The 25,432-nt window shown below is 39.2% G+C and overlaps 1 protein-coding gene across 8 annotated transcripts in view; it reads right to left on the bottom strand.

The window, feature by feature from the left end:
* Positions 1 to 6,374: 6,374 nt before the first annotated feature.
* The window catches only part of KIAA0232 (KIAA0232 ortholog), a 64,496-nt gene continuing 45,438 nt past the window's right edge, over positions 6,375 to 25,432 (bottom strand). For 3 of the 8 annotated variants that reach the window (XM_054633895.2, XM_077177738.1, XM_077177741.1), the window contains 4 exons: positions 24,690 to 24,771; positions 20,154 to 23,451; positions 12,420 to 12,501; positions 8,876 to 10,096 (listed from right to left, as the gene is read on the bottom strand). In XM_054633895.2, the coding sequence (XP_054489870.2) occupies positions 9,699 to 10,096; positions 12,420 to 12,501; positions 20,154 to 23,451; positions 24,690 to 24,771 (3,860 nt within the window). In that variant the 3' untranslated portion in view covers positions 8,876 to 9,698. Of the gene's footprint in view, positions 10,097 to 12,419; positions 12,502 to 20,153; positions 23,452 to 24,689; positions 24,772 to 25,432 lie in introns of all 8 variants that reach the window. The other 5 variants (XM_054633897.2, XM_054633901.2, XM_077177739.1 and 2 more) reach the window with 5 other exon arrangements.

Raw genomic sequence — 25,432 nt, 5'->3', positions numbered from 1 at the left:
GCCGCTGGGCGCTGCAGCCCGTCCCGCGTTACTGCCGGGGCCGGCGGGCGGCCCTGGCCGTGCCCGGGGGGAGCAGGTGGGTGGGCGGGCTGCGCTCGTGTTGGGGAAAACCAGAATTCAGTGGGTGTGGAAGTGTGGGCTGCGGAATGTGTGGCGGTATCGTGTCCAGGTGTGTCCCTAGCCCTGTGGAACTCTGGTATTATGTTCTGTAATGCCAAAAGTGGAAGCTCTAGGGTGGTAGTTGCGATTTGTATTTTTATCTTTCCATTCTCTTCACCTTCCTCTCAAAGTGCGCCCTTTTGGGGGTGGAGCTGTGCACACCCTGCTCTACCCCCACACTGATTTCCGAGCAGTCAACACCTGACAGGAGCAGAGCTGTCGTGTTTCCTTATCAGCTGCGAAACTCGGCACTGTTTTGTTTTCTGTAAAAGTCACATGTTTTGCACCTAGAGTCGGTGATCATATCTCTAGAACGGTGGTAAGATAAAGCTGCCCCCATCTGAACCGAGGATTTAAGCACTCCCGTCACCTCACGCCTCTCATGTCTACACTGAAGCTGGAAGTGTGAGGGCAGCAGACACAAATATCTGAACTTGTGTTGGGGCAGCTGGTTCACTATGAAGTGATGCAAACCCATGATTATTCAAGCTTTGATATGGGCAAGTTACACTTGAATGAATCGTGAGAGGCTGAGGTAAACCTGTACCGAAGTACTTGCCACCATGACCCTGTTGACACCAATTCCATACTATGAAGATAAGAATTGGATTGTTCTGAAAGTGCTCTGAAAATCTACCAAAACAACCAAAAATTATACCTCTGCAGATAGTTTGTTTCTGTGACTGGATCAGTTCTTAGTCGGCTGTATTTCTAAGATGGGTATCAACATAAAATGATTTAAGATTGGCACTAATTTTTCCATATATTCTTTTGAAAATGACTACCATCTCTGTAAGAGAGCTTCCATATTAAATGTAAATAAATAAAGGTAAATAAAAGCAAACCAATTTTGAGGCACTATAAACTTGTTTATATGCAAAAGATTTTTGGAGCTTATACTCTCACTAATTCCTTTTATTAAATTTTTTCTTCTGTTTTTGAGAGCATGAATCAATTCTTCTGTTGGAGCAACCAGAAGAGAGTATTGTCATCATGATGTGTCACTGTACCTAGGTTAGTTGTTTGGTTCCCAGGGTAAATAAAATAATGGAAACAGTCAGGACCTCCCTCCTTCTGCAGAGTGCCTGCACAGGAAATAATGATGCTCCCAGCTTAATATAATTTAGGCTGAAGAAACAATTAGAAAAACCTGCTGCAGAATCTTTCAGTGGTAAGCAGAGCATATGGGAAGTCACAGAAAATTGCAGCCTGGTCAATATAAAAGAACCACCCCTGTATTGTACATGAATGGCTGTGTAACTCATAGGAAAGGGGAAGTAGCATTTCTGGTTGTCATGAGCTGTTACCAAAAGGAGTTTTGCATTAGCAGTTAGTATCAGTCCTTTCATGCCCCCTCCGTCCCAGATAAGGTAAATTTCTGTCTGCAAATGTTGTGTATTATTACTTCTCTGTTTGGGGAAAAGCTGAAGGGCTCACACTGTGACTGAGTACAATGTCACACCAGTAGCTGTGATGAAGTGTGGCATGTGCTAATTACTGAAAGGAAACAGAACAGGTACTGCTAGGTACAGGAAGTACAAAAGCATAACTCAGCATAAAGGGGACCTTTAGCACCTTTATTTTGCAGCAGCTGTGCAAAATTTAAGTCCACATAGAAAGGCACACAGAAATCAATTCTTCCTGTTTAAACACGTGGGTTGTAAGTAAATCCTCAGAATGTGATAAGAAGTTAATTGTGGCACATAAAATCAGTGTGGTTATTATCAGTCTTTTGCCACTGATTCAGGGTCAAGTAAACCTACAGCACACTTAATTTTATTAAAATTCTTGGAATAAAATCATGTTCTGTTTAACATGCAGCTGTTGTGTAGACATGAAATGTTACATAGAGCAGCCTCACACTGGCAGTTGATGTTCAGCTGGTGGGCAAAAAAACTTCTACATGTCTATTAATAGCCTGGTGCTAGTGAATTTAATTTTTTTAAAAACATTCTGTTCAAAAGCTCTGTCATACAGGCTCATATTAATGCCAGTAGAGTTTGATATCCCAGGTTTATGGTTATTCTGCAAGAAAGCATGAAGAGTTTTTGCTCTCTTCTGTCTTGGTGATTTCTCTAAAATATACAACATATGATAAAAGTACACCAAATACCAGTCCTTCCTCTGTTTCATTAGAGCCATGGAACAGAAATGCAATTTTCTGTCATGCTTCTGATGCCTGTAGATATGAGAAAGCATTCTCTACTTAGGCTTTCAGTTCTGTTTTGAAGCTTCAGCAATTTTGTAATTTATACAACTTCAAATTTATTTTTTAAGAGCTAGATGAGAACATCTAGATTGAATTTTAATTCATCACAAGCCAAGTGTGATGCCAGCAGCTTTCAGAGCTTCATTTGAATCCACTGTGCAGCTCTTCAAAGTCAGTAATTCTCTGTCATAAGCTAGAGGACAATTTAATTTTTTTCTTTATTGTAAAGGAAAGAGTAGCATGTTGTGAAGGTACAGCAGTTGTGCATCACTGTGAGCTGACCAACAGCTCCTGCCTCCACTTGCCATCTCTGTGATTTAAGGCAGTTCTGGCTCACCCAGGCCTGAGTGCAAGGGTTCCAAGTGTGGCAGTGCTGGACACTCCCAGCTGTTACCCATCAGAGACAGAGAAGCTCTCTCTGAAAAGCGAATGTTAGCAATACAGGAGACATTGCTCCTTTTCCTCCTTGCTTTACAGAATTACTGTAGGCACAGTGAAATAATCCATTCATGTTATATGGCACAAGAAAAGGGAACCGTGAATATATTCAGGTTTCTACTGACTCGTAGCAATAAAAAGGGTAATAATTCTGTGAAAAATTCAATACCTTGGAAGCAAATGGTGATGCTTTTGAGGAATGAATATTATGCTCTTCTACTTCAGATTCATCAGAAATTAATTTTGTTCACACAAAACTATTTTTGCCTGTCTGTATTTGATAGCAGTCCATTTTCAGCATGACCACCATCTGCACTGGCATTCCTACTAGAGGTGGACTGTCTGTACACCAGGCCATTTTCATAGGTTAGGGGTGAATCAGGAACAGCTGGAGAACATGGTATTTGATTATCCCAAAAGGCTGCCTCTTCCTATAGGAACTTGGACCTGATAAAGGATGAGGAAGCTTGGTCTATAGCTACCATCAATTCTGTTACCACTGGGTAAGAACAGACTGAGGTGGTTTCCCTCCATGAGACAGCAAGAAAGTGAAGAGCAGGAAAGACAGGGGAAAGTGTGTGAGACTTTCCAGCATGTTTGAACTGATATTACTGAGACACGATGCGTGACAGGATTGTTTCTATCGCTGTCTACAAGCTGTTTGGGAAAGACAACATGAGTAATAAGGTGTGAAGGAGTAAAACTGTATCAACTAAAAACATTACTCCTTGCATAATATCTCAGAATTGCAGACTCCTGAGTGCCCATAAATAATCACTCACAAAGCCTCCACGGTACCTCTGTTACAGATCTTCACTCATCACTAAATCATGCCAGAGAAGGAAACATGGTTGCTATTATGCACAGCTGCATAATGAAAAGCTGGAGTTCTATAACAGATTTATTCTCTTCTGCAAGCACTATTTAAATTACATTTCCAAAAGAAAACAGATCTATTCTGGAGCAGTTGCCAACATGGCAACATCTACTGGAACTCACTACAAAGTAAAATGAAGTACTGGACTAAAAATCAATTGTTGTCTAGACCTAGTAGGGATGAAGGAAACTAAGTAACATTCAGTTTGGGCAGGTAACAGATTATTATGCCTCCATGGAACTGAGAACATGCAGTGATTCAAGGAATTTAATATTTTTGTACTGAATACAATAACAGGAAAAATGGTGGAAAAATATTTAAAACCCATGAGTGACAACTTAGACTTCCTGAAGAAGACTTTGTTGTCAAATAGATGAAGGTTCCAGAGGCAAATGATTGAGGGCTAGAACTCCATTGCAAAGTGAGGACCATTAGAAGCCAAATAGCAATGAAAAAATTAGAAGTTATGAAATGTAAGAAAAAAAGTAAAAAGGCAAAATCCTACTAAAAGGGCATTGGAAACATAAAGGATGTCTTTAATATTTATTATTGCACAACTAAAGTAACTGCAAAAAATTAAAAATTCAACACCAGTTTCTGTCCTGTCTCTGTAAGGGATCAGGCTGGCCCATCATAGCAGGTAGAGATTAATGAGACAAATTATTCTGCAACACACAAAGTTGTACTTTTTTTTAACATAAATTGGGGATGAATGAAGGAAAAAACTACACAAGTTTGTGTAGACACAAGTTCGTGGGTCATTGCACAATTTCTGACACATTTGTCTAATATGTTCCTAAAAATCTCTAGCAGTGGAAGTGGCATCCCTTTTTTTAGGTGGTGCTTATGTATTTGCTTTCAGTACTGCTACTGTACTGTACTGTTCTTTGCTTGAGCATTTCCATGGCTACCAACAGGAAAGCAGAGATGAAGCTGAAAATGTATTCATCTATACTTTTTAACAGTATTTTTAGTGCTTAGAAGGAAAAATGGTTTTAGAAGAAATTTAAGAATTTGAGTGTTCTCAGTTTTATGAGACAAGGAGAGTTGCTGCTTCTCCTGTGTCTCTGTTTGCTTGCAGTGAGTAAAATAAGGCCTGTGCAGAAATGATTGCAGTTAACCCTTCATCAGCAAATCCCAAAATTTTGATGTGACAAGCAGTCATAGCACTTTAAATGACTGTTACAGCTGTTAACAGAGGGACACAGAGACTTTGTACTGCTTTTGCAACCCCTGGCTCTTGGATTAGCTGCAAATGCAGCAATGACAGACACTGTTCTTCCAGAATCATTTGCCCTACAAAAAGGCTGTCAGGCAGAAGGCAGTGCCCATGGCAGCCTCTCAGCTCAGCCTCAGTCCTCATTGTTTACAGTGAAGTTGTTATACACGGATGAAGTAGGACAGGGACACCAGTGTTTTGTCACTCAGTGGCTTTTTCTCAGCAGCATGTTGGCCCACTGTCAGCTCTGGCAGCTGTTTTTTTCCTGTTCATCCCATTATCATCCCATTGGAGCAGAGGTAGACCATAAAATTTATAAGCATTTGCATGTAATACTACAATTTGAGAGGAACTTGAACAATGGAACAGAAGTCTTACAGTAGGAATCTAAAATGTATCAGCAAAGACTCCTTTGTCTCAGACCTCTGGAGTCTTTTTGCTATTAGTTTCACAGGTAATAAAAGAAAATTATGTGACATGCTGTATGTGGAAGGTAATGACTAATTCATTGGGGATAATACTTAACTATGCTGGTCCTGGCAGGGAAAGAATGAGTTACTGTGAAGGAATCCTGGCTTTCCAGAAGGTTCACTGCCTTCCCATGTATTTTCACATCAGACACTCCCATGAAGGCACAGTGTGACATGCATTTACAGCCAGCCTGTCCTACCATTAACAGATGCACTTGCTCTAGGACTATACAGTGGCAGTTTTTGCATGACAGAAGCATTGTTTACACTGGAAACAAATTCTTTACAATATGTGTATTTAATATTAATTCAGATACAGGAATTGAAAAGCCTGACTGATGAAACGTAGTTCTTTTATCAAGTATCTTCTATAAATGCAATGATAATATACTATTTCTGCTGTATTTAAGAAATAATTAAAAAATAATTGAAAATAACATATGCCTTTTAAAGTTTCAATGACCAAGTTTGAACAAAAGTATTCACCCAAGGACCTTACAGAGGGACTTCCATTATTTCCCAGTGTGTGTTTCTGTGTTGTTTTCACTGAACTCTTAATTCAGCAGAACTCATTCTGCACACAATCCCAGGTTACCCTGCCTGCAGACTTACAGCACCAAAATGCACAAGGCTCCACCAAGTAGAATGTGACCTGTTGGGGCTTTTTTTCCTTTCTCTGAAAGGAGGTGCAGCCATGGAATTAGTGAGATACTGGTTACTTGATGGCTGAACACAAATTAAAAGCAGAAATAGAAATCTGCTGGGTTAGATCCCGTATTACATTACCAGTTCTGTAACCGTTACGTGAGAGAGGGTCTGGGTTTGCTTGGGTTTGATTTTTTTTAAAAGGTCTCCTGTTTTCTAAACATGAATTACAGCAATGAAAAGGACTCCCAAATTAGGTATGTCATGCCATTTCTCCAGAATATTTAATGCTTAACTGCATGTTGTATCTATACTATACACATTAGCCGAAGAAAATGAAGACACACACACACACCATCCAATTGTCCTTTTATATTTTTATTCGGTGTTAAGTAACTCCACAAGAAAACAAAATCAGTTACTCTGGTGTACGTGAAATCAGAACAATACAACCACTTGAAGCAAAAAGTAGAAACAAATTTCAGCCCAGGAATGGAAAACTGATACTTCAATGCTATGGATATGCAATGCGCTTCATCCCACAGTGCGGTTCAGCGTATGCCAACCTTTAATGCTCTCGTCGTTGTTATTGTTGTTGGTGTGTATTTCTATCCATATAGAAAAACTAAAAACCACACTTCAACTCTCACTGAAAGCCTTAGAGCTTTAGCCATTAAACTATGAAAACGAGTAAAGACAATTTGTTATTGCCCAAGCTCAAGATAGGATTTTATTTTCCCCAAAGGTGCTGGGATCATTACATGCCACAGTGTAACTATGAGCAACACCTTTGTTACTTTTGAGCCCTTTCTTACCAAGGAAGAAGCTCTAGCCAGAATTAACTGAGCTGAAGTTTGTGTTTGAAATATGTCCACTTGGTCACTTCCTGTTCTCAAATGAATTCTATTCCATTCTTCACTGCAGTGATTTGAAGAATTTGTGTGTAAAGTTCGTTTTTCCTTTCATGTTACAGTTAACTAGTTTCAGTGCAGGTGCTAAACAACCTCTCAAGGAAGCTCCAGAAGAAAGTAAAATATATAAAATCTATTCAAAGTCTGCAAATAAATTAAGAAAAGAAACTGTAAAGTGTCAAAAGATTTGCTGTATGAATACAAACCCTAAAACATAGTCTAAGAGGAGGACCAAAAGAAAGTCCTTGGATAAGGGCAACCAAGCCAGTTTTAGTAAGGATCTCACCAAAAGCGTTGCACGAAGACTGGCATGGTTTCCCAACCATGTATTTCAATTCTTACACTGTCAATTGAATAAAGGCAACAAAACCCAGTTACTCAGAAAGCATTTCTAGCGCAGAACATATTTCAAAGGCAGTTCAGCTCACATTTCAAACAGCTATGTTTCTTGTGAGGTTTATTGCCTGTCAAAAATAATGGTGAAGCTTTTCAAGTCAGTATTGGACTTTCTGCACTTCCTGGTGTTATAGACATGCTGCGATCGTGTAGACTAGTTAGTTGTTGTCATTTTTTAAACTAGGTGTTGTTAAAAACTCAGAATGTTTAGTTTTGCAAATATTGCTCCTCCTGGTTTATACATTTTGCATAATGTGTTAAAAGCAGAAGGAGTTGATAGTCTTGTACAGATGCAACTTGACAATGTATTGACTTTCTAAGTTAACAAAAGAAAATTTAAAAGCAAGTCACATAAAGCAACAATCACTACTGCAATCACACACGTATGTTGTAAGTCATCACCTTCCCTACCCCCACCCACCACACACATAACTTGCCCCACACATTCTCTCAGAAACACAAAATGAACTACGAGCTTTACTAAATTACAGCCACAACAGCAGCTAACTGCAGCAGCCACAGGATTTCTTTCAAGTGAAGCACTGACCCTTTGCATTTAAAACATTGAACACTGAGCATTTTAGAGAGTTTCAGTCATTCAGGCTCAAGTTCAGTTACAGGATGCTTTTGCAGGTTACATGAATGCCTTCATCTGCAACAAGACAACATTCTCATTACTCATTAACAAAATTCACAACAATCCACACATCACCCCAGTGGTTTATTATTTTTGGTGTTACTTTTTGAACTTCTGCCCCACATTGGCAAATTGCTAAAAAGGACAAAAAAAAAAGAAAAAAAGGAAAAAAATAAAACCCACATTGCCTCCATACCTACAAAAAAATCCTTGGCTTCTCCAGTTAGCAAAAATACAAACCATGGTATCCTCAGTGTTGGTTTGTGGGAGGGGGGAATCATAGGATAGAAAACACAGTTTCTGTAAGTCTCTAAAGCACAACCCTGTTGTTCCTACTTCAAAGTTATGAGATTTACTGAATGAAGACTGGACAAGTCATTCATGCTTTTCTCCTGCATTCAGAAAGGCACTGATAGATTACAGTGTTAAGTATTTATCTCCCAGTTCTTAAAGAACAAAGCCTAATGTGCAGAAAGCTGAAGTCTCTGAATAGCAGAAGTAGTTGTAGACACTGCGATGCTAAGAAGATCGTAATAGTGGTAGGGCTACAGTTACGAAAGAAAATAACTGCAATTAAGATGCAAAAAGGCAGTGGTACTACTAAGACAAGCACATGCACATCCATTCTTGATTTGACAACACAATCTAGTCTAGTTCAAATAGCCAAGAATTTAACAGTATTTTTTGGGAAAAAAAATCTTCAACAGGACAGCTGTGTCCTCATCTATAAAATAAGCAAGAAGAGAAAGATAAATACACATCTGAATCCATTAACTGAAGAGGAAACTCAAGTTGTTGTTTTAGAGCTACAGACCCTCAAGAAAGATAGTTTTCCATCTTATGTTACTTTTCAATCATCTGCTCTACTCTGCAGTTTTTACAGTTGAGTTCGAGAAAAAAGCTCCTCCTCACATGGATCAGCCCATTCGCTTCCACCTTCTGAAGCTGTGTCTTCAGAGCTGGAGCTATCACTGGAGTAGATCTTCTTCCTGAAGCCATTTGGTTTTGCCTCAGCATTTAAATCATCTGCACATCTTGCTTCATAAACAGAAGAAACCTAAGGATTTAAACTGACAGTGTTGATGGGGAACAATAAAGAACATGCTTGCTTTTCTCTGGGCTGGGAGGTTATATGGATTTTTAGTTGTCCAAGAGAGATGCCACGATTACAGGGCAAGTCCTCCTCATTCCTGACTTAGTCCACTATGTAGAAAGGACTGCAGAACAGCAGGGAAAAAAGGTGGTGCTTTTATTATTTTTTCCTATTCCTTAATTTTAGGATTTGCATAATACAGCAAGAGAATCAAAAGTGAACTCAGGATGTATCTTTATCACAGTTCATGTTAGAAAAATTACTGTAAAAGTTATCTCCAAAACTTGATAGTAAGTATTAAATAGTAGGAAAACACAGCACAGATCTGACTAAACTTCAAGCAAATGTATTTTAAATATATTTTCATCTGAATGAGTAAAGCCATAGCAAGCATGTCACAATGTTAAACTAAGCACTATCATCACTCTGAAGTTTAAAGTTATATCAATAAACACATGTATACATGAATTTTTTTCCCTAGAGAAAAAAAACAGACTTTTTTTGCTTGTAATGAGGACAGTATTCAGCATATATTATCTTTATGTCTTTATTTGCTGGTCCTTTCTGCCCTCATAGTGCACTTCAGCTCACTCTACACTTACTGAAATTAGAAGTTGAAGGAAAAGAAGACTCATGTTTAACACTCATGACAAGCAAATGGCAAGCATTCCCAAAGGAAACTGGCTTTGCTTATCTACTGGAAGTACAGCTGTTTGTACAAAGGGTTGTACTCCCCAAAGTACAACACCCTGAGGAACTTTTAGAAAGATGCTCAAGATGCAGAGGAGGTTAAAAAACAAAGTAAGAGAAGAGAAGCTTTTGAAGGTTCTTGCAGGAATTTCATTTGAGGGTAGACTGAGAACTGTGATGAAAGGAAAGATGCAGTAGCCCACCCTTATAAAATAAGAAAAAAACTTTCTCCCCCAAACCATTGAGAAACTTACCATATTAAAATCTAAAAGATGTTCATCATCATTGGATACTTCCTTTACATCTGCAAGTTCTCCTACACCATTCTCTCCCTTGGCATTTGTATAGCACTCTTATATTGTTTTTGTGGGGGTGTTTCAGATGCAAAGGAAGAAAAAACAGAATTGAGGAACACTGTTATTTACATTTACCATAAATTTCAGCATCCAGAGATGTATTCTTGGAATTCACACTCTATGCCATGTAAACTCTGTGCTTGTGGGGGTTTTTATGGTCTGACACCCATAAAGAAATCACCATAATACCTCATGGAAACTTCATCAAATCCTACCTGAATAACTAATAGTAAAAGAAGAAGCTACTTAGTTAAGGGAAACACCTAAAATACCAAAGAACGAGTTTTTTTTATGATAAATGGTTCAGTACATTTTTCAATTCTGATATTGCATTGTGTTCCACATCACTCCTATTTCTATACCCATACTGTATAGACTGAAACAGTAGCCTGCTCCTCACTGAAACTCAAGAACCCCAGTTGATGTGAATGGCTATGATTTCTACTTACCAGAGTAAACTTGTATATATAATATCAACATCTATCATGTAGATAGATACATATGGACCACATGCATCAACACCCACATATAAAAAGTACCCATACTGAAAACTGGATACAGAAAAAGGTTTGTGGAAGAGTAATGTCAGCTGTGAGGATCAAGTCCCGGGCTTGTTTAAAAACTGAGTCGCACAGAGCAAACCGTGGCTCTGCTGTCCCTGACAGACACGGTGTTGTCCCTGACAGACATGGTGTTGTCCCTGACAGACATGGTGTTGTCCCTGACAGACATGGCCCTGTCCCTGACAGACACGGTGTTGTCCCTGACAGACACGGTGTTGTCCCTGACAGACATGGCCCTGTCCCTGACAGACATGGTGTTGTCCTTGACAGACACGGTGTTGTCCTTGACAGACACGGTGTTGTCCCTGACAGACACAGCGCTGTCCCTGACACACACGGTGTTGTCCCTGACAGACACGGTGTTGTCCCTGACACGGTGTTGTCCCTGACAGACATGGCGCTGTCCCTGACAGACACGGCCCTGTCCCTGACACGGTGTTGTCCCTGACAGACACGGCGCTGTCCCTGACAGACACGGCCCTGTCCCTGACACGGTGTTGTCCCTGACAGACACGGCGCTGTCCCTGACAGACTCGGCGCTGTCCCTGACAGACACGGCGCTGTCCCTGACAGACACGGCGCTGTCCCTGACAGACATGGCGCTGTCCCTGGCTCTGCATCAACAGCTCCTGGGCTCAGGCGCGCTGGCCGCCAGGGGGCAGCCCCGGCGCCGCGGCTTTGCGGGGGACCCCGATCCCCCTGTGGGAAGACTGACGGCAGCTCTGAGCGCCCAACTGCTCCTGCACTGGGCACACTTCTACAGCTGGGAGTGAAGTAAAAGTTAAGATGTTCTTGGAAGTCACCCAAACTGTCCTAAACACCAAAGTAAGGCTGTTCTGGAACCAAGAACACAGTTTTAGTTGGCTGCGCTTAAAGGTGTGCTTCAAAAATAATAACTGACTAATCTACTTTCAAACTACTAAGGAACCAGGGCTCAAATCAAAACTTTCTCACCCTGAGCCTGTACTAACAGAAAGCACCAGAGATCCTGTCAATGCAGGATACCAATTCAGAATGGTCTTGTTTAGCTTCTTGCTTTGGAGACAGAAAAGGTGAATTGGTATGCGGGCAAAAAAAGCTGTGGGGATTCTTGCCGGTCTACTGAAAACCTGGGCTTGAGTCAGTTGTCAGAAGCTAGGGATTCCTGGGAGTGCTGGAAGCACACCTGCTTCTGGTCACGAGCAGCCTGCCTACTAAGACTGGACTTGCTCTCTGTGCAAGACAGAAAAATTCCCAGTCTGTCAGTGTGAAAGGAGTGGGCAAGTGGCAAATCCCTCTCCTTCCCAGCCTCAAAGAGATTCCACACATTCACTGAATAACTGGCACGTTATTTATGCACACCCATAAAAGATAATCATCGTGTTTTCACATTGTTATAGACTTATCTACCTAAGAAGTATTTTTCAGGATGAAACATTAAAAAAATGTAATAAAGTGTTTTCATAATCAGAGATTTCCTGTTTATTTAATTGCAGGCTTTGGAATTAAGTAAATATGTGTAAATGTTAAGATTATTTAAAAACCACTTTCTTTTAAAACCAATTTAGAATCATGCTAGAGATCTACTACAAGTGCAACTGAAGCATCCCAGTTCTCTCTCAGATGAGAGATTTTTTGTGGAAGCTTACTGGTGGGGGTTTTTAAAATACAGACAGTAAATCCAATTCATCTGCAGCAATTCTAATCCATAACAAGGAGCATTTCATTCTAATATGGGTGCAACAGAATGTTAGTTCTAACAGGCAGAGGTGCTTACCTTCACACTGTGATGCAGGAAAAAGGGGAGAATAGAGCGCCTTTTCCCACCAGCATTGCTTTTCCTGGCTGCCACTCATTTTCTGCAGATTAGTATTCAATATAGGAAAGTGTTTAGAAAATAATCACATTTCATTTTGCCATAAATAATATACTTACATGTAGAGGAGGAAATTCTGGTATTACAATGAATTTTCCTAAGTCTTACAGCTCACACTGCTCAAGTTGTAACATTAATGGGAAATGATTGTCAAACTGCAGTGGAACATCCATTCTCTGAACTCTTACAGCCAATATGAGCTCCATGCTGGGGCTCAGACTTTGCCCATGCAGAGTTACACAAATACAGAAAAAAATTTTAATTCCAGCCCTACACTTTATAATCTAGAGAGAGCTACCCAAGAGATAGAAGTACGGTGAAATGTTAGCCAACATGACAAACATTTCATTGTAACACAAGACAGAGAAGACAGAGGACAAAAATTGGCAAAATTTCATGTTTAAAGTTTGGGAGGATGAATTGGCAGAACCATTACTCAATGGAAAAACACAAAATTAGAGAATTATGTGTCAACATGAGGAAAAACAGGTTATGAGGATGATCAATGATTTGTCTTTATGGTAGAAGTAATCCATTCACTAAGACTGCCAAAATTCTCTCCCTTTCCCCATATTTTAATGCTAGTTTAATTTTACCAGAGGCCTTTCCTTATGACATTGATGGACATGGCTAAAATAGCAAGGGCTTGTCACAACACACAGGCCCCCAGTTTCACTGCTGTCCCTCAGGTAACCCCATTAGCATTCAAAAGATTATGCCACCTTGTAACATCCTCTATAGATATTAGAATGATTCAAAAAACAAACAACAGTGCAAATGCCTACAACAAACATTAACAAATGAGCTTCAACACTGACTTTCTAGCCAGCTTCCTCCTCAGTAAACTTGAGAATGTTTAAACATGCAAGATTAATAAGCATCCTTTTGTTCCTCCTTAACCTGCTGTAGAACTACACACCCATAGAACTTAAACTGACAAACACTCCCTCCTTAATAAAGAGAAGCCCCTCTCAAACCAAAGGAGTGACTCAAGAGTGCTGTATTTAGAGACACGTCCTAGATTCAACTTATTTGAACTTATCCATGCTGGTTTCCTGTCATAAGACCCAGGAACAGTCTTTTTGGAACCACTCTCCAAAAATTCAAACCCTTAATTCCAGAAAAAAAAAATTCTTAGGAACTTAAACCATCGGTTGGTGTCTTTTTTTAACATTAAAAAAAAAAAAAGCAGCAGCTCAAGGGTATAAGCAGGACATAGTAAGAAATATGTGCATTTACAAATACATTCAATCATGGAAGCCACACTCTGTGCTGATTATAGATAGAGGCATCTAAACTCCACAGGCACAATGTATTATTAACTTCAAAGTCTCTCCCCTGCTGCTGTCACACCTGCACATGGGATAAGCTGCATGAACCCCAGCAGGTACTGGCAAAGCCAGCATCAGTCTGGCAGGGCACAAGGAGCTGCAGCAGCTTTGCTTCCGAGGCTCAGGCAGCAGCAGAGCTCAGCCCCTGCTCTGGGATGGCTCCATGGCTGAACCAGCAGTGGCTGCTTCAGCCCCCCTGTGCTTCCATCACACCCTGACACCTGGAGAGCTGGGGCAGGTCACAGAGAGCTCCCAGCTCATTGCTGAATTTCTGTTTGGGAGGGGATAGAGGACACTTTTAATGTCCATTTCATACATTTGCAGAAGAAAAGTTTTTTCCTACAGTTGCTTAAGTGTTTCCTAGAAATGCAGTCTCACATTGTGAAATTTCCTGTGAATCAAAGAGACACTCCCAATCAGGAAATACAAAATACCTACTCCCAAATAGCACAAGTCTACCTTCCTTTGTTGGCAATCTTTCCTTTTGAAAACAGGATTTTCAATTTATGTCTCCTTCTCCTCCTCTTTCACACGTACTCCTATACACTTCCAGTGTTTTATGAAAAGTTTTATTAAGTTTTCCAACTAACCATCTAAATAGCTACTATTATTTAGACTGGTGATAATAAATATTGTGACTGGAAGTCTCTCCTCTCTGAAACCATTCATATTCATTTTACTTTATTCTTAAGTTAAACTCATAGACAGCAAGGCAAAACCAGCTACAATACTGTTTGAATCCCAGTTTTGCTGCAGGTCAGAGAGAAAACTGATGGGTTTCCTTTCTGGTTTTAAAGCTAGGCATAGAGTAACTGAGAGTAACTTCTCCCAGACTATTAGATACTAATTTGAAAACACCATCACTGACCCGCTGTACTGCTTCAGAACACTTGCTGACAAGGATCATGACTGACAAGGGTAACAAAAGGCTTGAAAAATGTGAACAGAATAAGCACTAAAGCCTCAGTATGGTCTGAATGAATATTATCAGAAGTGTTACAACTGACAGAAAAAAATCATATTAATCTGTAAGCAAATATTTCTTTGAACCTGCTCTGCAAGCCCTTACTATAAGGAAGAATACAACACATGAATAATTCAGAAGCCTAAGCAGCAATGAACCCATTGACTCCCATTCCAAAAGATGAGGCCCTAATTTTAGTTCATCAGCCACCCAGTGAAGATACACTTGGCTCAAGAAGCCAGTCACAAATGAACAAAGGGAGCTGAGTCTAGACTTTATATTCTTAAAACCTATTTGGCAGTAACCTCATTGTTGAATTTTACTGAAAATATATGTGGAAAGGACTCTATGAGATAATCTAGCCTCTACTCTTGCACAAAGCTGGAATCAACTACAATGTACGATTCTTACGTTCAGTCTCATCAAGGCAGAATTTCCACTTCTTCCCTAAAAAATAACTGAGCCTTACAGTATGCTCCTTGTCTGGTTACAATTCTTATTCCTCAATTTCCTTTAGTGTGATTTAAGGTAATCACATCCAGTTCCTTTGTGTTTACTGGAGCCTACAGAGAGCATAACTTTTCCCTTATCTCCTCTATGGCTTCTGCAAAACTGCTGCCTCTGCTCAGAGTCTCCCTTATTTGAGAAGAAACACCCCCAGTTCCTTCACTCTGTTGTCCTAAGTAGTGACCTTTGTGTTTTCTCCTCAAGACATCCTTCCTCATACAAGGAGCCCAGTACTTCAGCAGAGCAACTCTGCTCTTACAGAAGGGTATTCCTGTTCAAGGATCTCCATGTTGCTGTCTTTTGCAGTGTATCATTCCTGATATACACTCAACTATGATGTATTTGAAAATGCTTTTCTGTTTCACATCACTTCCTCACCTGTCACTCCTCCCACAGTGTTTGTAAAGAGGGTTATTATTTTCTGTAGAAATTTTAGTTGACCCAGCAGTACTGCATTTTATGTTTCAGATACTATTCAGATTTAAAAACTTTTTGATTCTAATCCCGTCTTCCAGTGTACCTGCAGAACTTCCCAGTTTGTTATTATCAGGGATTTTCATAAACATGCCACATACTAAAAAAAAAATCATCTCTGTTGTCCTCTAGTAAGCCATTGACTGTTATTTTGAGAGTGCAATCTTTCTCCTAAACTAATACTTGGAAACTTCCTGTTACTGACACATTTGGGCCATTTGCAGTTTAAAGTACAGTTTAGGCAATTTAAGAGGGTCATTGGTTCCATTTTCCCTGAGTTCCATTTTCCTCTTTAAAAACAAGATTTGCTTCTTTATATATTTTCTATCTTCCATGTGTTTTTAAACAAGTATTCTAGTAGGCTTTTCTGAAATTAGTTGCTGCTCTTCGTGATACTCAGGTTAATACTGCAGTGACTAACTGAAATATTGTAATATCTGTATTTTCATTAACAATGACAATAGATGCACTAATCAATACTGTGGATATTACATTTTCATAGCTTTCCAAGCTTGCTAGTTCTGTTTATCAAATATCTTTCTGTCATCTTTCTGTTTCTGATTTACTTCTAGAACTTTCAGGTGTACCAAATCTTTTTTACTTGCTTTGTTTAAACCTTGGGGTTTTTCCCTCATGATTTTTAAACTGCTATTGTGAACTCTTTTCTTATCTTTTTAAAGTCCTTTCATACAATCCCTTCAATATCTCTGCAAAATAATGTTCTCATAATTAGAAGGTTAGAGCTTAAGAGTCTTTGTAGGTGTTTTCATCACCTGCCATGATCAGCACTTACCAAGGACTATCTGGCCCAGTCCTGTCTTAGGTAACCCTCAAATTACTCACTGTTTACAGTCAGTCCTTTGCTTTGCATGTGGATGACTCTACATGCTCTTTCTCCACTTGATTTCCCTGATTTTAAGGCACACAGTAGATACCTCCAAATTTTGTCTCCCACCTACCACTACCTGGATTTATGACAGTTTGCCTTCTACCCTGCTGACCTCAGAACCAATGTTTATAAATCACCCCTCTTCCCTTCCTCTCCTGACAGCCCTTTCTAACGGGGTTATGCACTTCCACTGCACTACTCCACTCCAGCACAGAACCTCACCATATTCAAGGCCAATTCAGTCATGAGATACACAAACACAGTTTTTGTCAGTAGAATTTCCTCATCCCCAAAACCAGTGTCTCAGGCATGTTCAGACCTTAAAACCCCAGAGGTCCTTTTATTTATCTCAAGGACCAGACAGGATGAGCATTCTTTAAGCACACCTGCTGGATTGGAGCCCATATAAAATGTGTTGACAGGAGATGCAGTGTTGGTATATTCACAGGCCATTAACTGGTGCAGACTGTGTACTTACCCATGACTCCACAGCTAAACAGCAGGAGCATTTACTCAGAAGAAAAAGGACTGTACTTTGGGGGGGCAAGGGAGCTGTGTTTGTGGGGTCTTATGTAGTTGTTTGGGTGGCATGTGCTGGTGGTTTTTTGTAGAGGTTGTTTGGTTTGGACTTTTAAAAAAAATTGTTTCGTTGGTTTCATTTTGTTGTTGGTTTGATTTTAGTTTTTTTTTAATCTTATGGCTAGATATATAAATATCATTCATGTTTGAAAAAATTCTGCAGGAGCTGTTTGCAAATTCCTGCTGCAAAATACACTGTAATTCTAAGACAAGTGCTCTAATATAGAAGGTAAGAGGGAGGAAACTGAACCAGATTCTCCTACAGTCTTGTTCATAAATAGGAAGTATTTAGAGATGTGTGTTTCCACAGCACATATATAACTCAAGTTTAAGTGATGCAAAACAGAATGTGTTACTATTACACTGTGGTTTATATTAGTATTTTCACATCCATTATTTATGCAAAAATACTGGAAGTACCTCAGAACACAAACTTTACATTAGATGACTGAGTTAAACAATGACTTTCATTTCTGTCCAAAGTCAAGCATAGAAACACAGAAAGTTTCATTAAAAAAAAATCTCTACCAATATTGATCTATACTAATAAATCCACACCACAGTGCCTGCTTTTCCCCCATGCATGTATGTGTGGGGTGTCCATGAAAAAAGTTGTTCCTAGACTGTCCTAATTCTAGGTATTTTATATTGATTTAGCTTAATGCTCATGAAAATAAATAATATCACTCTTAAAAAGAAAAAAGCTCACACACATCTTTTACAGACATTTAAGCACAATAAGAAATTTAAATACATGCTCTTGAGCCCAAAAGTCAATTACCTTCAGACTCCACCTCAGGTGCTTAGAAAAGCCTGGAGTGTGCACACACCTTCTTGAGACATGGTAGACAGAGGGGGACAAGTTAACCCAGGCTGTCTGAGCTTAGGGGGTAATCAAGCTCCCCAAGCCCCCCAGGAAGAGCTGAATTGCAAACCAAACTGGAGTCTAGACTGCTGAGAGGGTTGTTGGCCTTCTCAGTGGTTTATCACTTTGAAGCTATGAAAATGCCTACAAAATCATGTGACCTGAGCAAGGGAAGCAGTAAGTTTTCCTCTTGCACTAAGGAACTCAAATGAAATGAAATACCAGGGCTTTCTGAACACTGTTCACTACCAGAAGACCTTTTACAAGCCTCAGAGCTACCATAAGCTATGGTACCACTGTATATACCAGCCACTTACTAGTTTCTTGAATGGATAAGTGGTTGAAGTGAAGATGAGAATAAGCAACCTCACAGAGCACTATGCATCCAGAAAGAAGATCTGACAAGGGCTGGAAGGAACTTCAGGCTCTTGCTGTCACAAATAACTGTAAAATCACTTGTTCATTCATTATGCCCTACTGCATGATGAAGTTAGATTTCACTTACTCCTGGTAAAAGGTAATTCCAGAATCTGTTCTGACTTACAGTCTAAGTTCATTAAGTTTTTTGATGACTCTTTCTGCAAGGCCTGGCACAAACACAGAAACTTCCCAAACTCCATAAAGCTTTTTGAAGCCACTTCTCTGTTAACTTAACAGAGCTGCAGGAACCAAGATGTCTAGAAAGGGTCTGGAAAAGTCACAAACTTGATTCTCTTGTGCAAGCAGCAGATATCAACTTATTGATGCTGGGAAAAGAAGCAATTAATTTAAAGAAGGATGAGAGAAGAAACAAATAAGGAAGAAGGAAAATAAGAAAGTCTGATTTTGTTGAACAAAAAGGTGAGATTTAGTTTTAGCAAGAGAAAGGTTAGCTTGCCTATGTATGAGTTAATGTTTCAACTTATAACTTGAGAAATAAGCAATTGCACAACACAAGCTGGGTGCAACTCTTCAGTTGAAAATGGAAAAACTTCCTCCAAATGTAAATACTACAATTGCTGAGTATGTGCAAGAGGAGGCTGAAGAGGAAAAGAAAATGTACAATGTAAGGAAAAGAAAATGTAAGATGTAACTTATAGCTATCCAGACAATATCTCTGGGCTGGCCACACATCTAATTCATTTTGATAGTTAAATGTTTCTACTCAAGAACAGAGGGAGCTCAAAGCAAGAAAAACTCAGGGTATTTTTGGCTAGAAAGGAATTTTTATCTTGATTATTACTTAACTTATGGCAACTATTATCAGAAAGAAACCTCTGAGCTTAACCCACAGTTATGCTGAGGCTTTCTTACAGTACTGTGGTAGCGAGGGATATTTTGCATCCATGTTTTATTTCTTTTTGGCTCTATGCTGACAATTAAGCCTTTTTACAAGTCTTTCTTTGCTGAAGTTTACATCCAGTAGTTCAACTCCAAATTCTTCTACTTGAAGAAACTATATTGAAAAGACTGACTTCAGAACTTTTTCTTCAGAATTTTAAAATATGTTTGAATCAAAATCAGTAATATTTCATTACTCAAAATTTATGCACATTTTAACATTTTATATGTAAATCAGATAACCTAAAAACCTAAGGTAAACAGATTTTTAAAGTCACGTGAGTGTACACATGCATATATTTCTAAAGGTATGCAAGATGACACCAAAATACCTGAAGATGGCTAATTTTTCACAGAATCACAGAACGACTGAGGTTCAAAAGGAACTCTGGAGGTCATCACATCCAACTCCCCCTGCTCAAGCTGGGCCCAGTAGAGCAGGCTGCCCAGGACCTTGTCCAGATGTCTTTTGAAATCTCCAAGGACGGAGACTCTACAGCCTTCCTGGGCAACCAGTGCCAGCACTCGGTCACCCTTACAATAAGCGAGTTTATTCTTACGTTCAGATGGAACCTCCAGTTTCTCTACAAAACTGTATTTTCTAGAGATCTATACAATCACAAACATTTAAACTGAACTGTCACATGACAAACTGCTGGTTATCAGCTGCCAGCTGCAAATTCTGTAATTTCATATATCCACATACCTCTTCATGCTCTCCTGAAGAAACAGGATTATCCTCATACGTGGGGAAATGACACCCTGCTTTACAACTGCAAAACCTGCCAGTCTCCTCACGTGGCTCCACTATTCTGCAGTTTACTTTAGAGCTCTCCACCACTCTCCCTTCTAGAGATTCTTTCATACTGCATTCTAAACAGGGATCTTGGTTTCCTACTGGCAACATCCCGGCCGACTCTTCTTGGGAATCCAGTGATGTCTGTGCACTCTTCTCCATTCCAGACTTTTTTAATCTGGGAAGGAATTTTCCAGATTCAAGCTCTGATTTTCCGTAATAATGCCCTTCTTTTTCTGCATCTTCTTCCAGAGGTTTGAGATCTGCTTGCGGATCCTCAAATACATCTACTTGGGGAGGGACAGCAATACCCCCCTCATCTTTTTCTGACTCAAATTCTGACTCGCTTCCACCACCTGGAGAAAGTTCAGATGCAGAAATTGGGCGAAAGTGAGTCCTCGGAGAAATCCGTATAGCCCTGTACTGCGTTCGATCCACACCACATATCCTGGGGTGTAAAACCTCACTGTCTGAATCGGAGCACAGAATCGACTTAGGTTTAAAACTAGGGCTGAAAGATGCAATTCCTTCTGGCTCAAACGAACACTCTACATGAAGAACTTGTGAAAATGGATTGTTCAGGTCAAAGGAAGAGAATGAGTATTCAAGCCCTGGTTCTTCGACTTGAAAGTTCCCACAAGCTCCCAGTAAGTCTTCATGGAAGATAAAAGAAAAACCCTTATTTAATCCGTTATCTCCACTCTTGGATTGCTCGTTCTGTTCAAATGACACAAACGGCCTCCATAATTGCCTGTGCCCAGGGGCAAAGCTATTACCTGGAGTCATAAAAACATCTGTGCCAGCTATTGTCACCACATCGGAAGCTGCACACTGCAGTAAGCTCCCCTTTGAGTGACCAGGTGGCACCACTGCCCATTCTCCATCACTGTTAAATGTTTTGAGCTCCCCATACACACCACCAAGTATAAATGAGTTTTCTTTATCCTGGTTAACATCCCAGGGTTTTGATGGTGTGGTATAGTCACCACCATCTACTTTAGATAAATCATTTGAGACAAAGGCTCTCTTCTCTACATTCTCCTTTTGACCTTCCCAAAGGTGATACTCTGATCTTTGCACTGCTTTATTGGGTTCCTGGAGGGTTTCAACTTTTGCTTCTGTATCCAAACAGCAGCAATAGTTATTTACATCAGTTGAAAACAATTCATCTTCTATTCCTTCTATTTCTACCATCGCTGCAGAATTTCTGTCTGTCATATTTGTCCAAATATCTTTAATAACCCCTGAGCTGTAGCCATCTCCATGTGGACTGCTTTCCCTACACCCTTGTGTAGTTTCATAGTCTTTACTTTCTGCTTTTTGTTCTAGCTGAATACCACAGACAGATTCTAGCTTAGATTTCTTTTTGAAAATCAAAGCGGGCATTTCTCCTAAACTTCTAGCTTGTTGCTGGCAGGTTTCTTCTGGCAGAAAATCTAGAATTTCTTCATCTACATAATTCGAAGACACTCTAGGAACTACATAATTAATATCTTCTGCATTAAATTGCGTGGATTCTTCATATGGAATATTTATAGTCTCATTGTCTGAACGTGTTTCTTCTGAGTGTGACCATGGACTACAGGTTCTTGTTGAAAGATTAGAACAGTGTTCATTTTCATCAAAGGCACTATTTTTGGTCCATATTAGCAATCTAGACTGTGTTTTCCCAAGAATATTAGCAGTGCTACTAGAATCTGCATTTTCATTTCCCAAGCTGAGTGTTTCAAAAGAAAATGGTAAAACAGAGTTACTGCATTGCACTTCAAACACTGAAAAACAAGAGTTTATACCAGACCCTTCATTAATATCTGAAAAGAGCTCTTGATTGCCAGCAAGCATGTGTGAATTAAGCATTGTGCTGTCTAGGATGGGGGAGAATCTGATCGGAGAATCTCCTCCAAAACTTTCCCCATCTGCATCACCAGAACTAGAAGATGAACAGCACTCCCAAAATTGAGCTAAATTACTAAGATCTTGCAACAACCACCCTTCAGCACCAACAGAGCTGGTCGAATCAGTCCATATTGCACTTTCCCCTTGCAACTCCATTCCATCTAACACTATGCAACATTCTGCCTCAAAATCAGTTTTTTCTTTACTCTTCTGTCGAATCATATTTAAAATCCGACTCTCCCCTTGCATCGTATCTGAGGCACCAGGATCCAACATGGATTGATCAATATCCACTTCATAGAAGTGCGTTAGTTCTGACAGATGAACATCATCTAAATACTTGTCGTCCTCTGGTTGAGAACATATTGAGGTCCCAGCGAGGTCAATATCCTCATTTAGAACTGCAGGCATTTCTACAAAGTGACCATCGATGAAAGTACCTGCTGCGAGGTATGTTTTATGAGTATTATTGTTGCTAATACAAAGACCATGCACTGATTCAGACAACTCTTCTACAGCCTCTGATGTTACTCCACATATATCTTCTCTGTTGCGGTACGTAGTCTCCAGCTTGCTTTTTCTGCTAAGAGGAACAAAGTACTCCGTAATCGGCTCAGTATACCACAAGGGCTCTTCTTTATATTCCTTTTCGTTTCTACTGTCTAAATACAAATCTTTTCCATCACTACCGCCAGCTTCTTTTCTTCCAATTTCTTTTAATGGCCTTTTACCTCTTTTGCACAGTTGTTTGATGGACCCGCTGCTGCTGCTGCTGCTGCTTCCGCTGTGGACTTTTCTATCAACCTTTTCACCAGATTTCACTGACAGCCTGCTCTGCCCGTTCCGCCCTTTTTTACTCCGAACCTCTCTTGTTTTGTGTCTTACTTTAATACATTTCATTGATGCCTTGTATTCACCTTGATTACCACTAGAACTTGAGCCAGCCTCGCTGGATCCCGATGACCAGGAGCGGGGACGCATCTTCCCTTCAGACTTATGTCGGACTTGCTTTTTGTACAAAACGGGCTTCTCTTCAACGGTGTTGTTACTGAACTTGTTTTCTTTCTCGTTTTTACTCTTCTTCTGCTGGGTTCTTTCCTGTACAGTGGCAGATACTTTATTACTTCGGTCTTTAGTTACTTCACTTTCACTATTGCAGTCCTTCGGAGAAGATGTATCCGTGCTAGTTGGTGGAACAGTGGATGAAGATGAGGAGCTAGAGTAAGAGCATACTTTGGATTTATTCCATACAGTCATAATTTCCTGCAGGCAAACTGGCTTTTCAGAAAGAGGAGGAAATGCTTCATAGTACCTGAAAGCAAAACAAAAGGGACATTTGGATTGTAGAGCTTCAGATAAGTATTAAAAAACCACAGCAAAACACTACCAGTCTAATTGCTAAAAATCTAGTTTGCAGTACATATGCACATGCCACTCACTGCACCATTTGAATGATATCAAAGGGAAAATTAAAATGAGCTTTAAAAGTGCTTATATTAATATATGTTTAGAAATATACTGCATACAAGTAAAATAATTTCCTTTTCAGAGACTACTAAACATCACTGTAGAGAGAAATCTTAGATGCTCACAACAGTGGCTCCAGGTTTATTAGATAATGTGGTAATTCACTACAGTCTTCTTAAATGTTTGATTTAGATGAGAAAGTCCTGAATTTCAGTTTTTAAAATTTTTGTTTATGAAATGAGACATTATTTGTTAAATTCTACATAGTTTGATCATCCAGTTATTAAGAAAAAGCTATTAAAAAAGAGTAGGTTTTGAGTAGTTTAAGATGCTTAATAGCTTTATGCAAGAGGTACAAGATTAAAATACGCTTTTCTGCAACATTTATAGTAGTACGTGTTTAGTGGTAGAGAGATTTTTACAGAATCACATATATTTCAATGAAAACTTATTTAAAATTTTTACAAGTCAGTTAAATAAAATGCACATTAGCACAATCAGTTCCCTGAAGACAGATCATCCATTTAGTAACATTTCTACTAGGCTGTTGCTACTATTAAGAGATACAGAAGCAGTTGTATCTCTAAGAGAGGTCAATGACAAAACTCCTGGGTAGTTCAGTAACACTGGACTCAGGTACTTGCTAACTAGGAGATCACTTTGGTTATCAAGAGTTTAAAGGTTATAAGAGTTTGTTTGCCATTTCTGCAATAGAAGACAGCGAGATCTGAATCCAGGAAACAAATTATTCTCTCCTTGTAAATCTACATGTCAATTAATGTTGTTTTAAAGGTTTTTGTCTGGTTGACTTAGTCTTCAGGAAACTAAAATAAAGTATGGTTTGAGTTCTGTATGTAGTCAAATGAAAGCAGTCTGGGCTTTGACAGAAATTGAACTAGCCCATGGTACCAAATGCTTATATTTAAATATACAAGATTAACAAAAGAAGATGGCTTGAAAAGAAATGTATTTCTTAATATCCACAAAACTCCAGATTCCCCACTGAGTTAACTTCACTGTGTTAAAATATGTCAATAAAAAGAGAAAAGCATCTAAGATAATAATAATAAAAAAAATGCATACATTTCTACTTGATCCTTTGCTGTGGGAGATAAATCAGTCTCAGGAGTCAAAGAGCCTTCTAACTTTTTGTGAATCTTCTCCTCTGTTTTGGAAGAAAATCCCAAATGCTTAACAGAAAAATTCAAAAAAGACTGTGTACTTTATAACAGTATTTAACAAAAAGCACCAGGATGTATAACCATAATAGTAGTAAAATTTCCATACAACACTGTAAATAACATTAAGAAATTATGAATTACCACCACCCAAGATTCAAGTTTTTCACACTTGTCCAGTCCTGCAAATCTGATCAAACACGACCAGCCAGCAATTCCATGCAACCTCATGGCTAGCAATGCCCCACTGGGAGGATTCCGGCTGAATGTTTAATTGGTCCAAATCCTTATCTCATTCTTGCATTGCTACAGACACAAAAAATATTTCTTAAAAATCGACTATTTAACTAAATGTTTTCATTATTGGCCACACACTTCTCATGTGTTTCACTAACAGGAAATATCCTTACAGTAATTTTTGAGCTTTGAGTGGATGTAAAGGCATATTTCCTGTGTGAGAGGTGACTGAAGATTTTCTAATTCTTTACATTCAAACCTTTAAAATAAAAAAAAAGTGAGACATACTATTTTTTTATTTTATTCTTTTCAAAATAAATGTTCAACATCACCTTGGCTCAGAAAGAAATTTACAGCATTATGAAATACTAAGAGCTGACTAATGATTACTGTTTAAAAACAAAAACAGGG

Source organism: Agelaius phoeniceus, chromosome 4 (assembly GCF_051311805.1).
Source record: "Agelaius phoeniceus isolate bAgePho1 chromosome 4, bAgePho1.hap1, whole genome shotgun sequence".
NCBI classification, from domain to species: Eukaryota; Metazoa; Chordata; class Aves; order Passeriformes; family Icteridae; genus Agelaius; species Agelaius phoeniceus.
The sequence above is the reverse complement of the archived record's forward strand: the minus strand, read 5'-3'. Positions and strand labels throughout refer to the sequence as shown.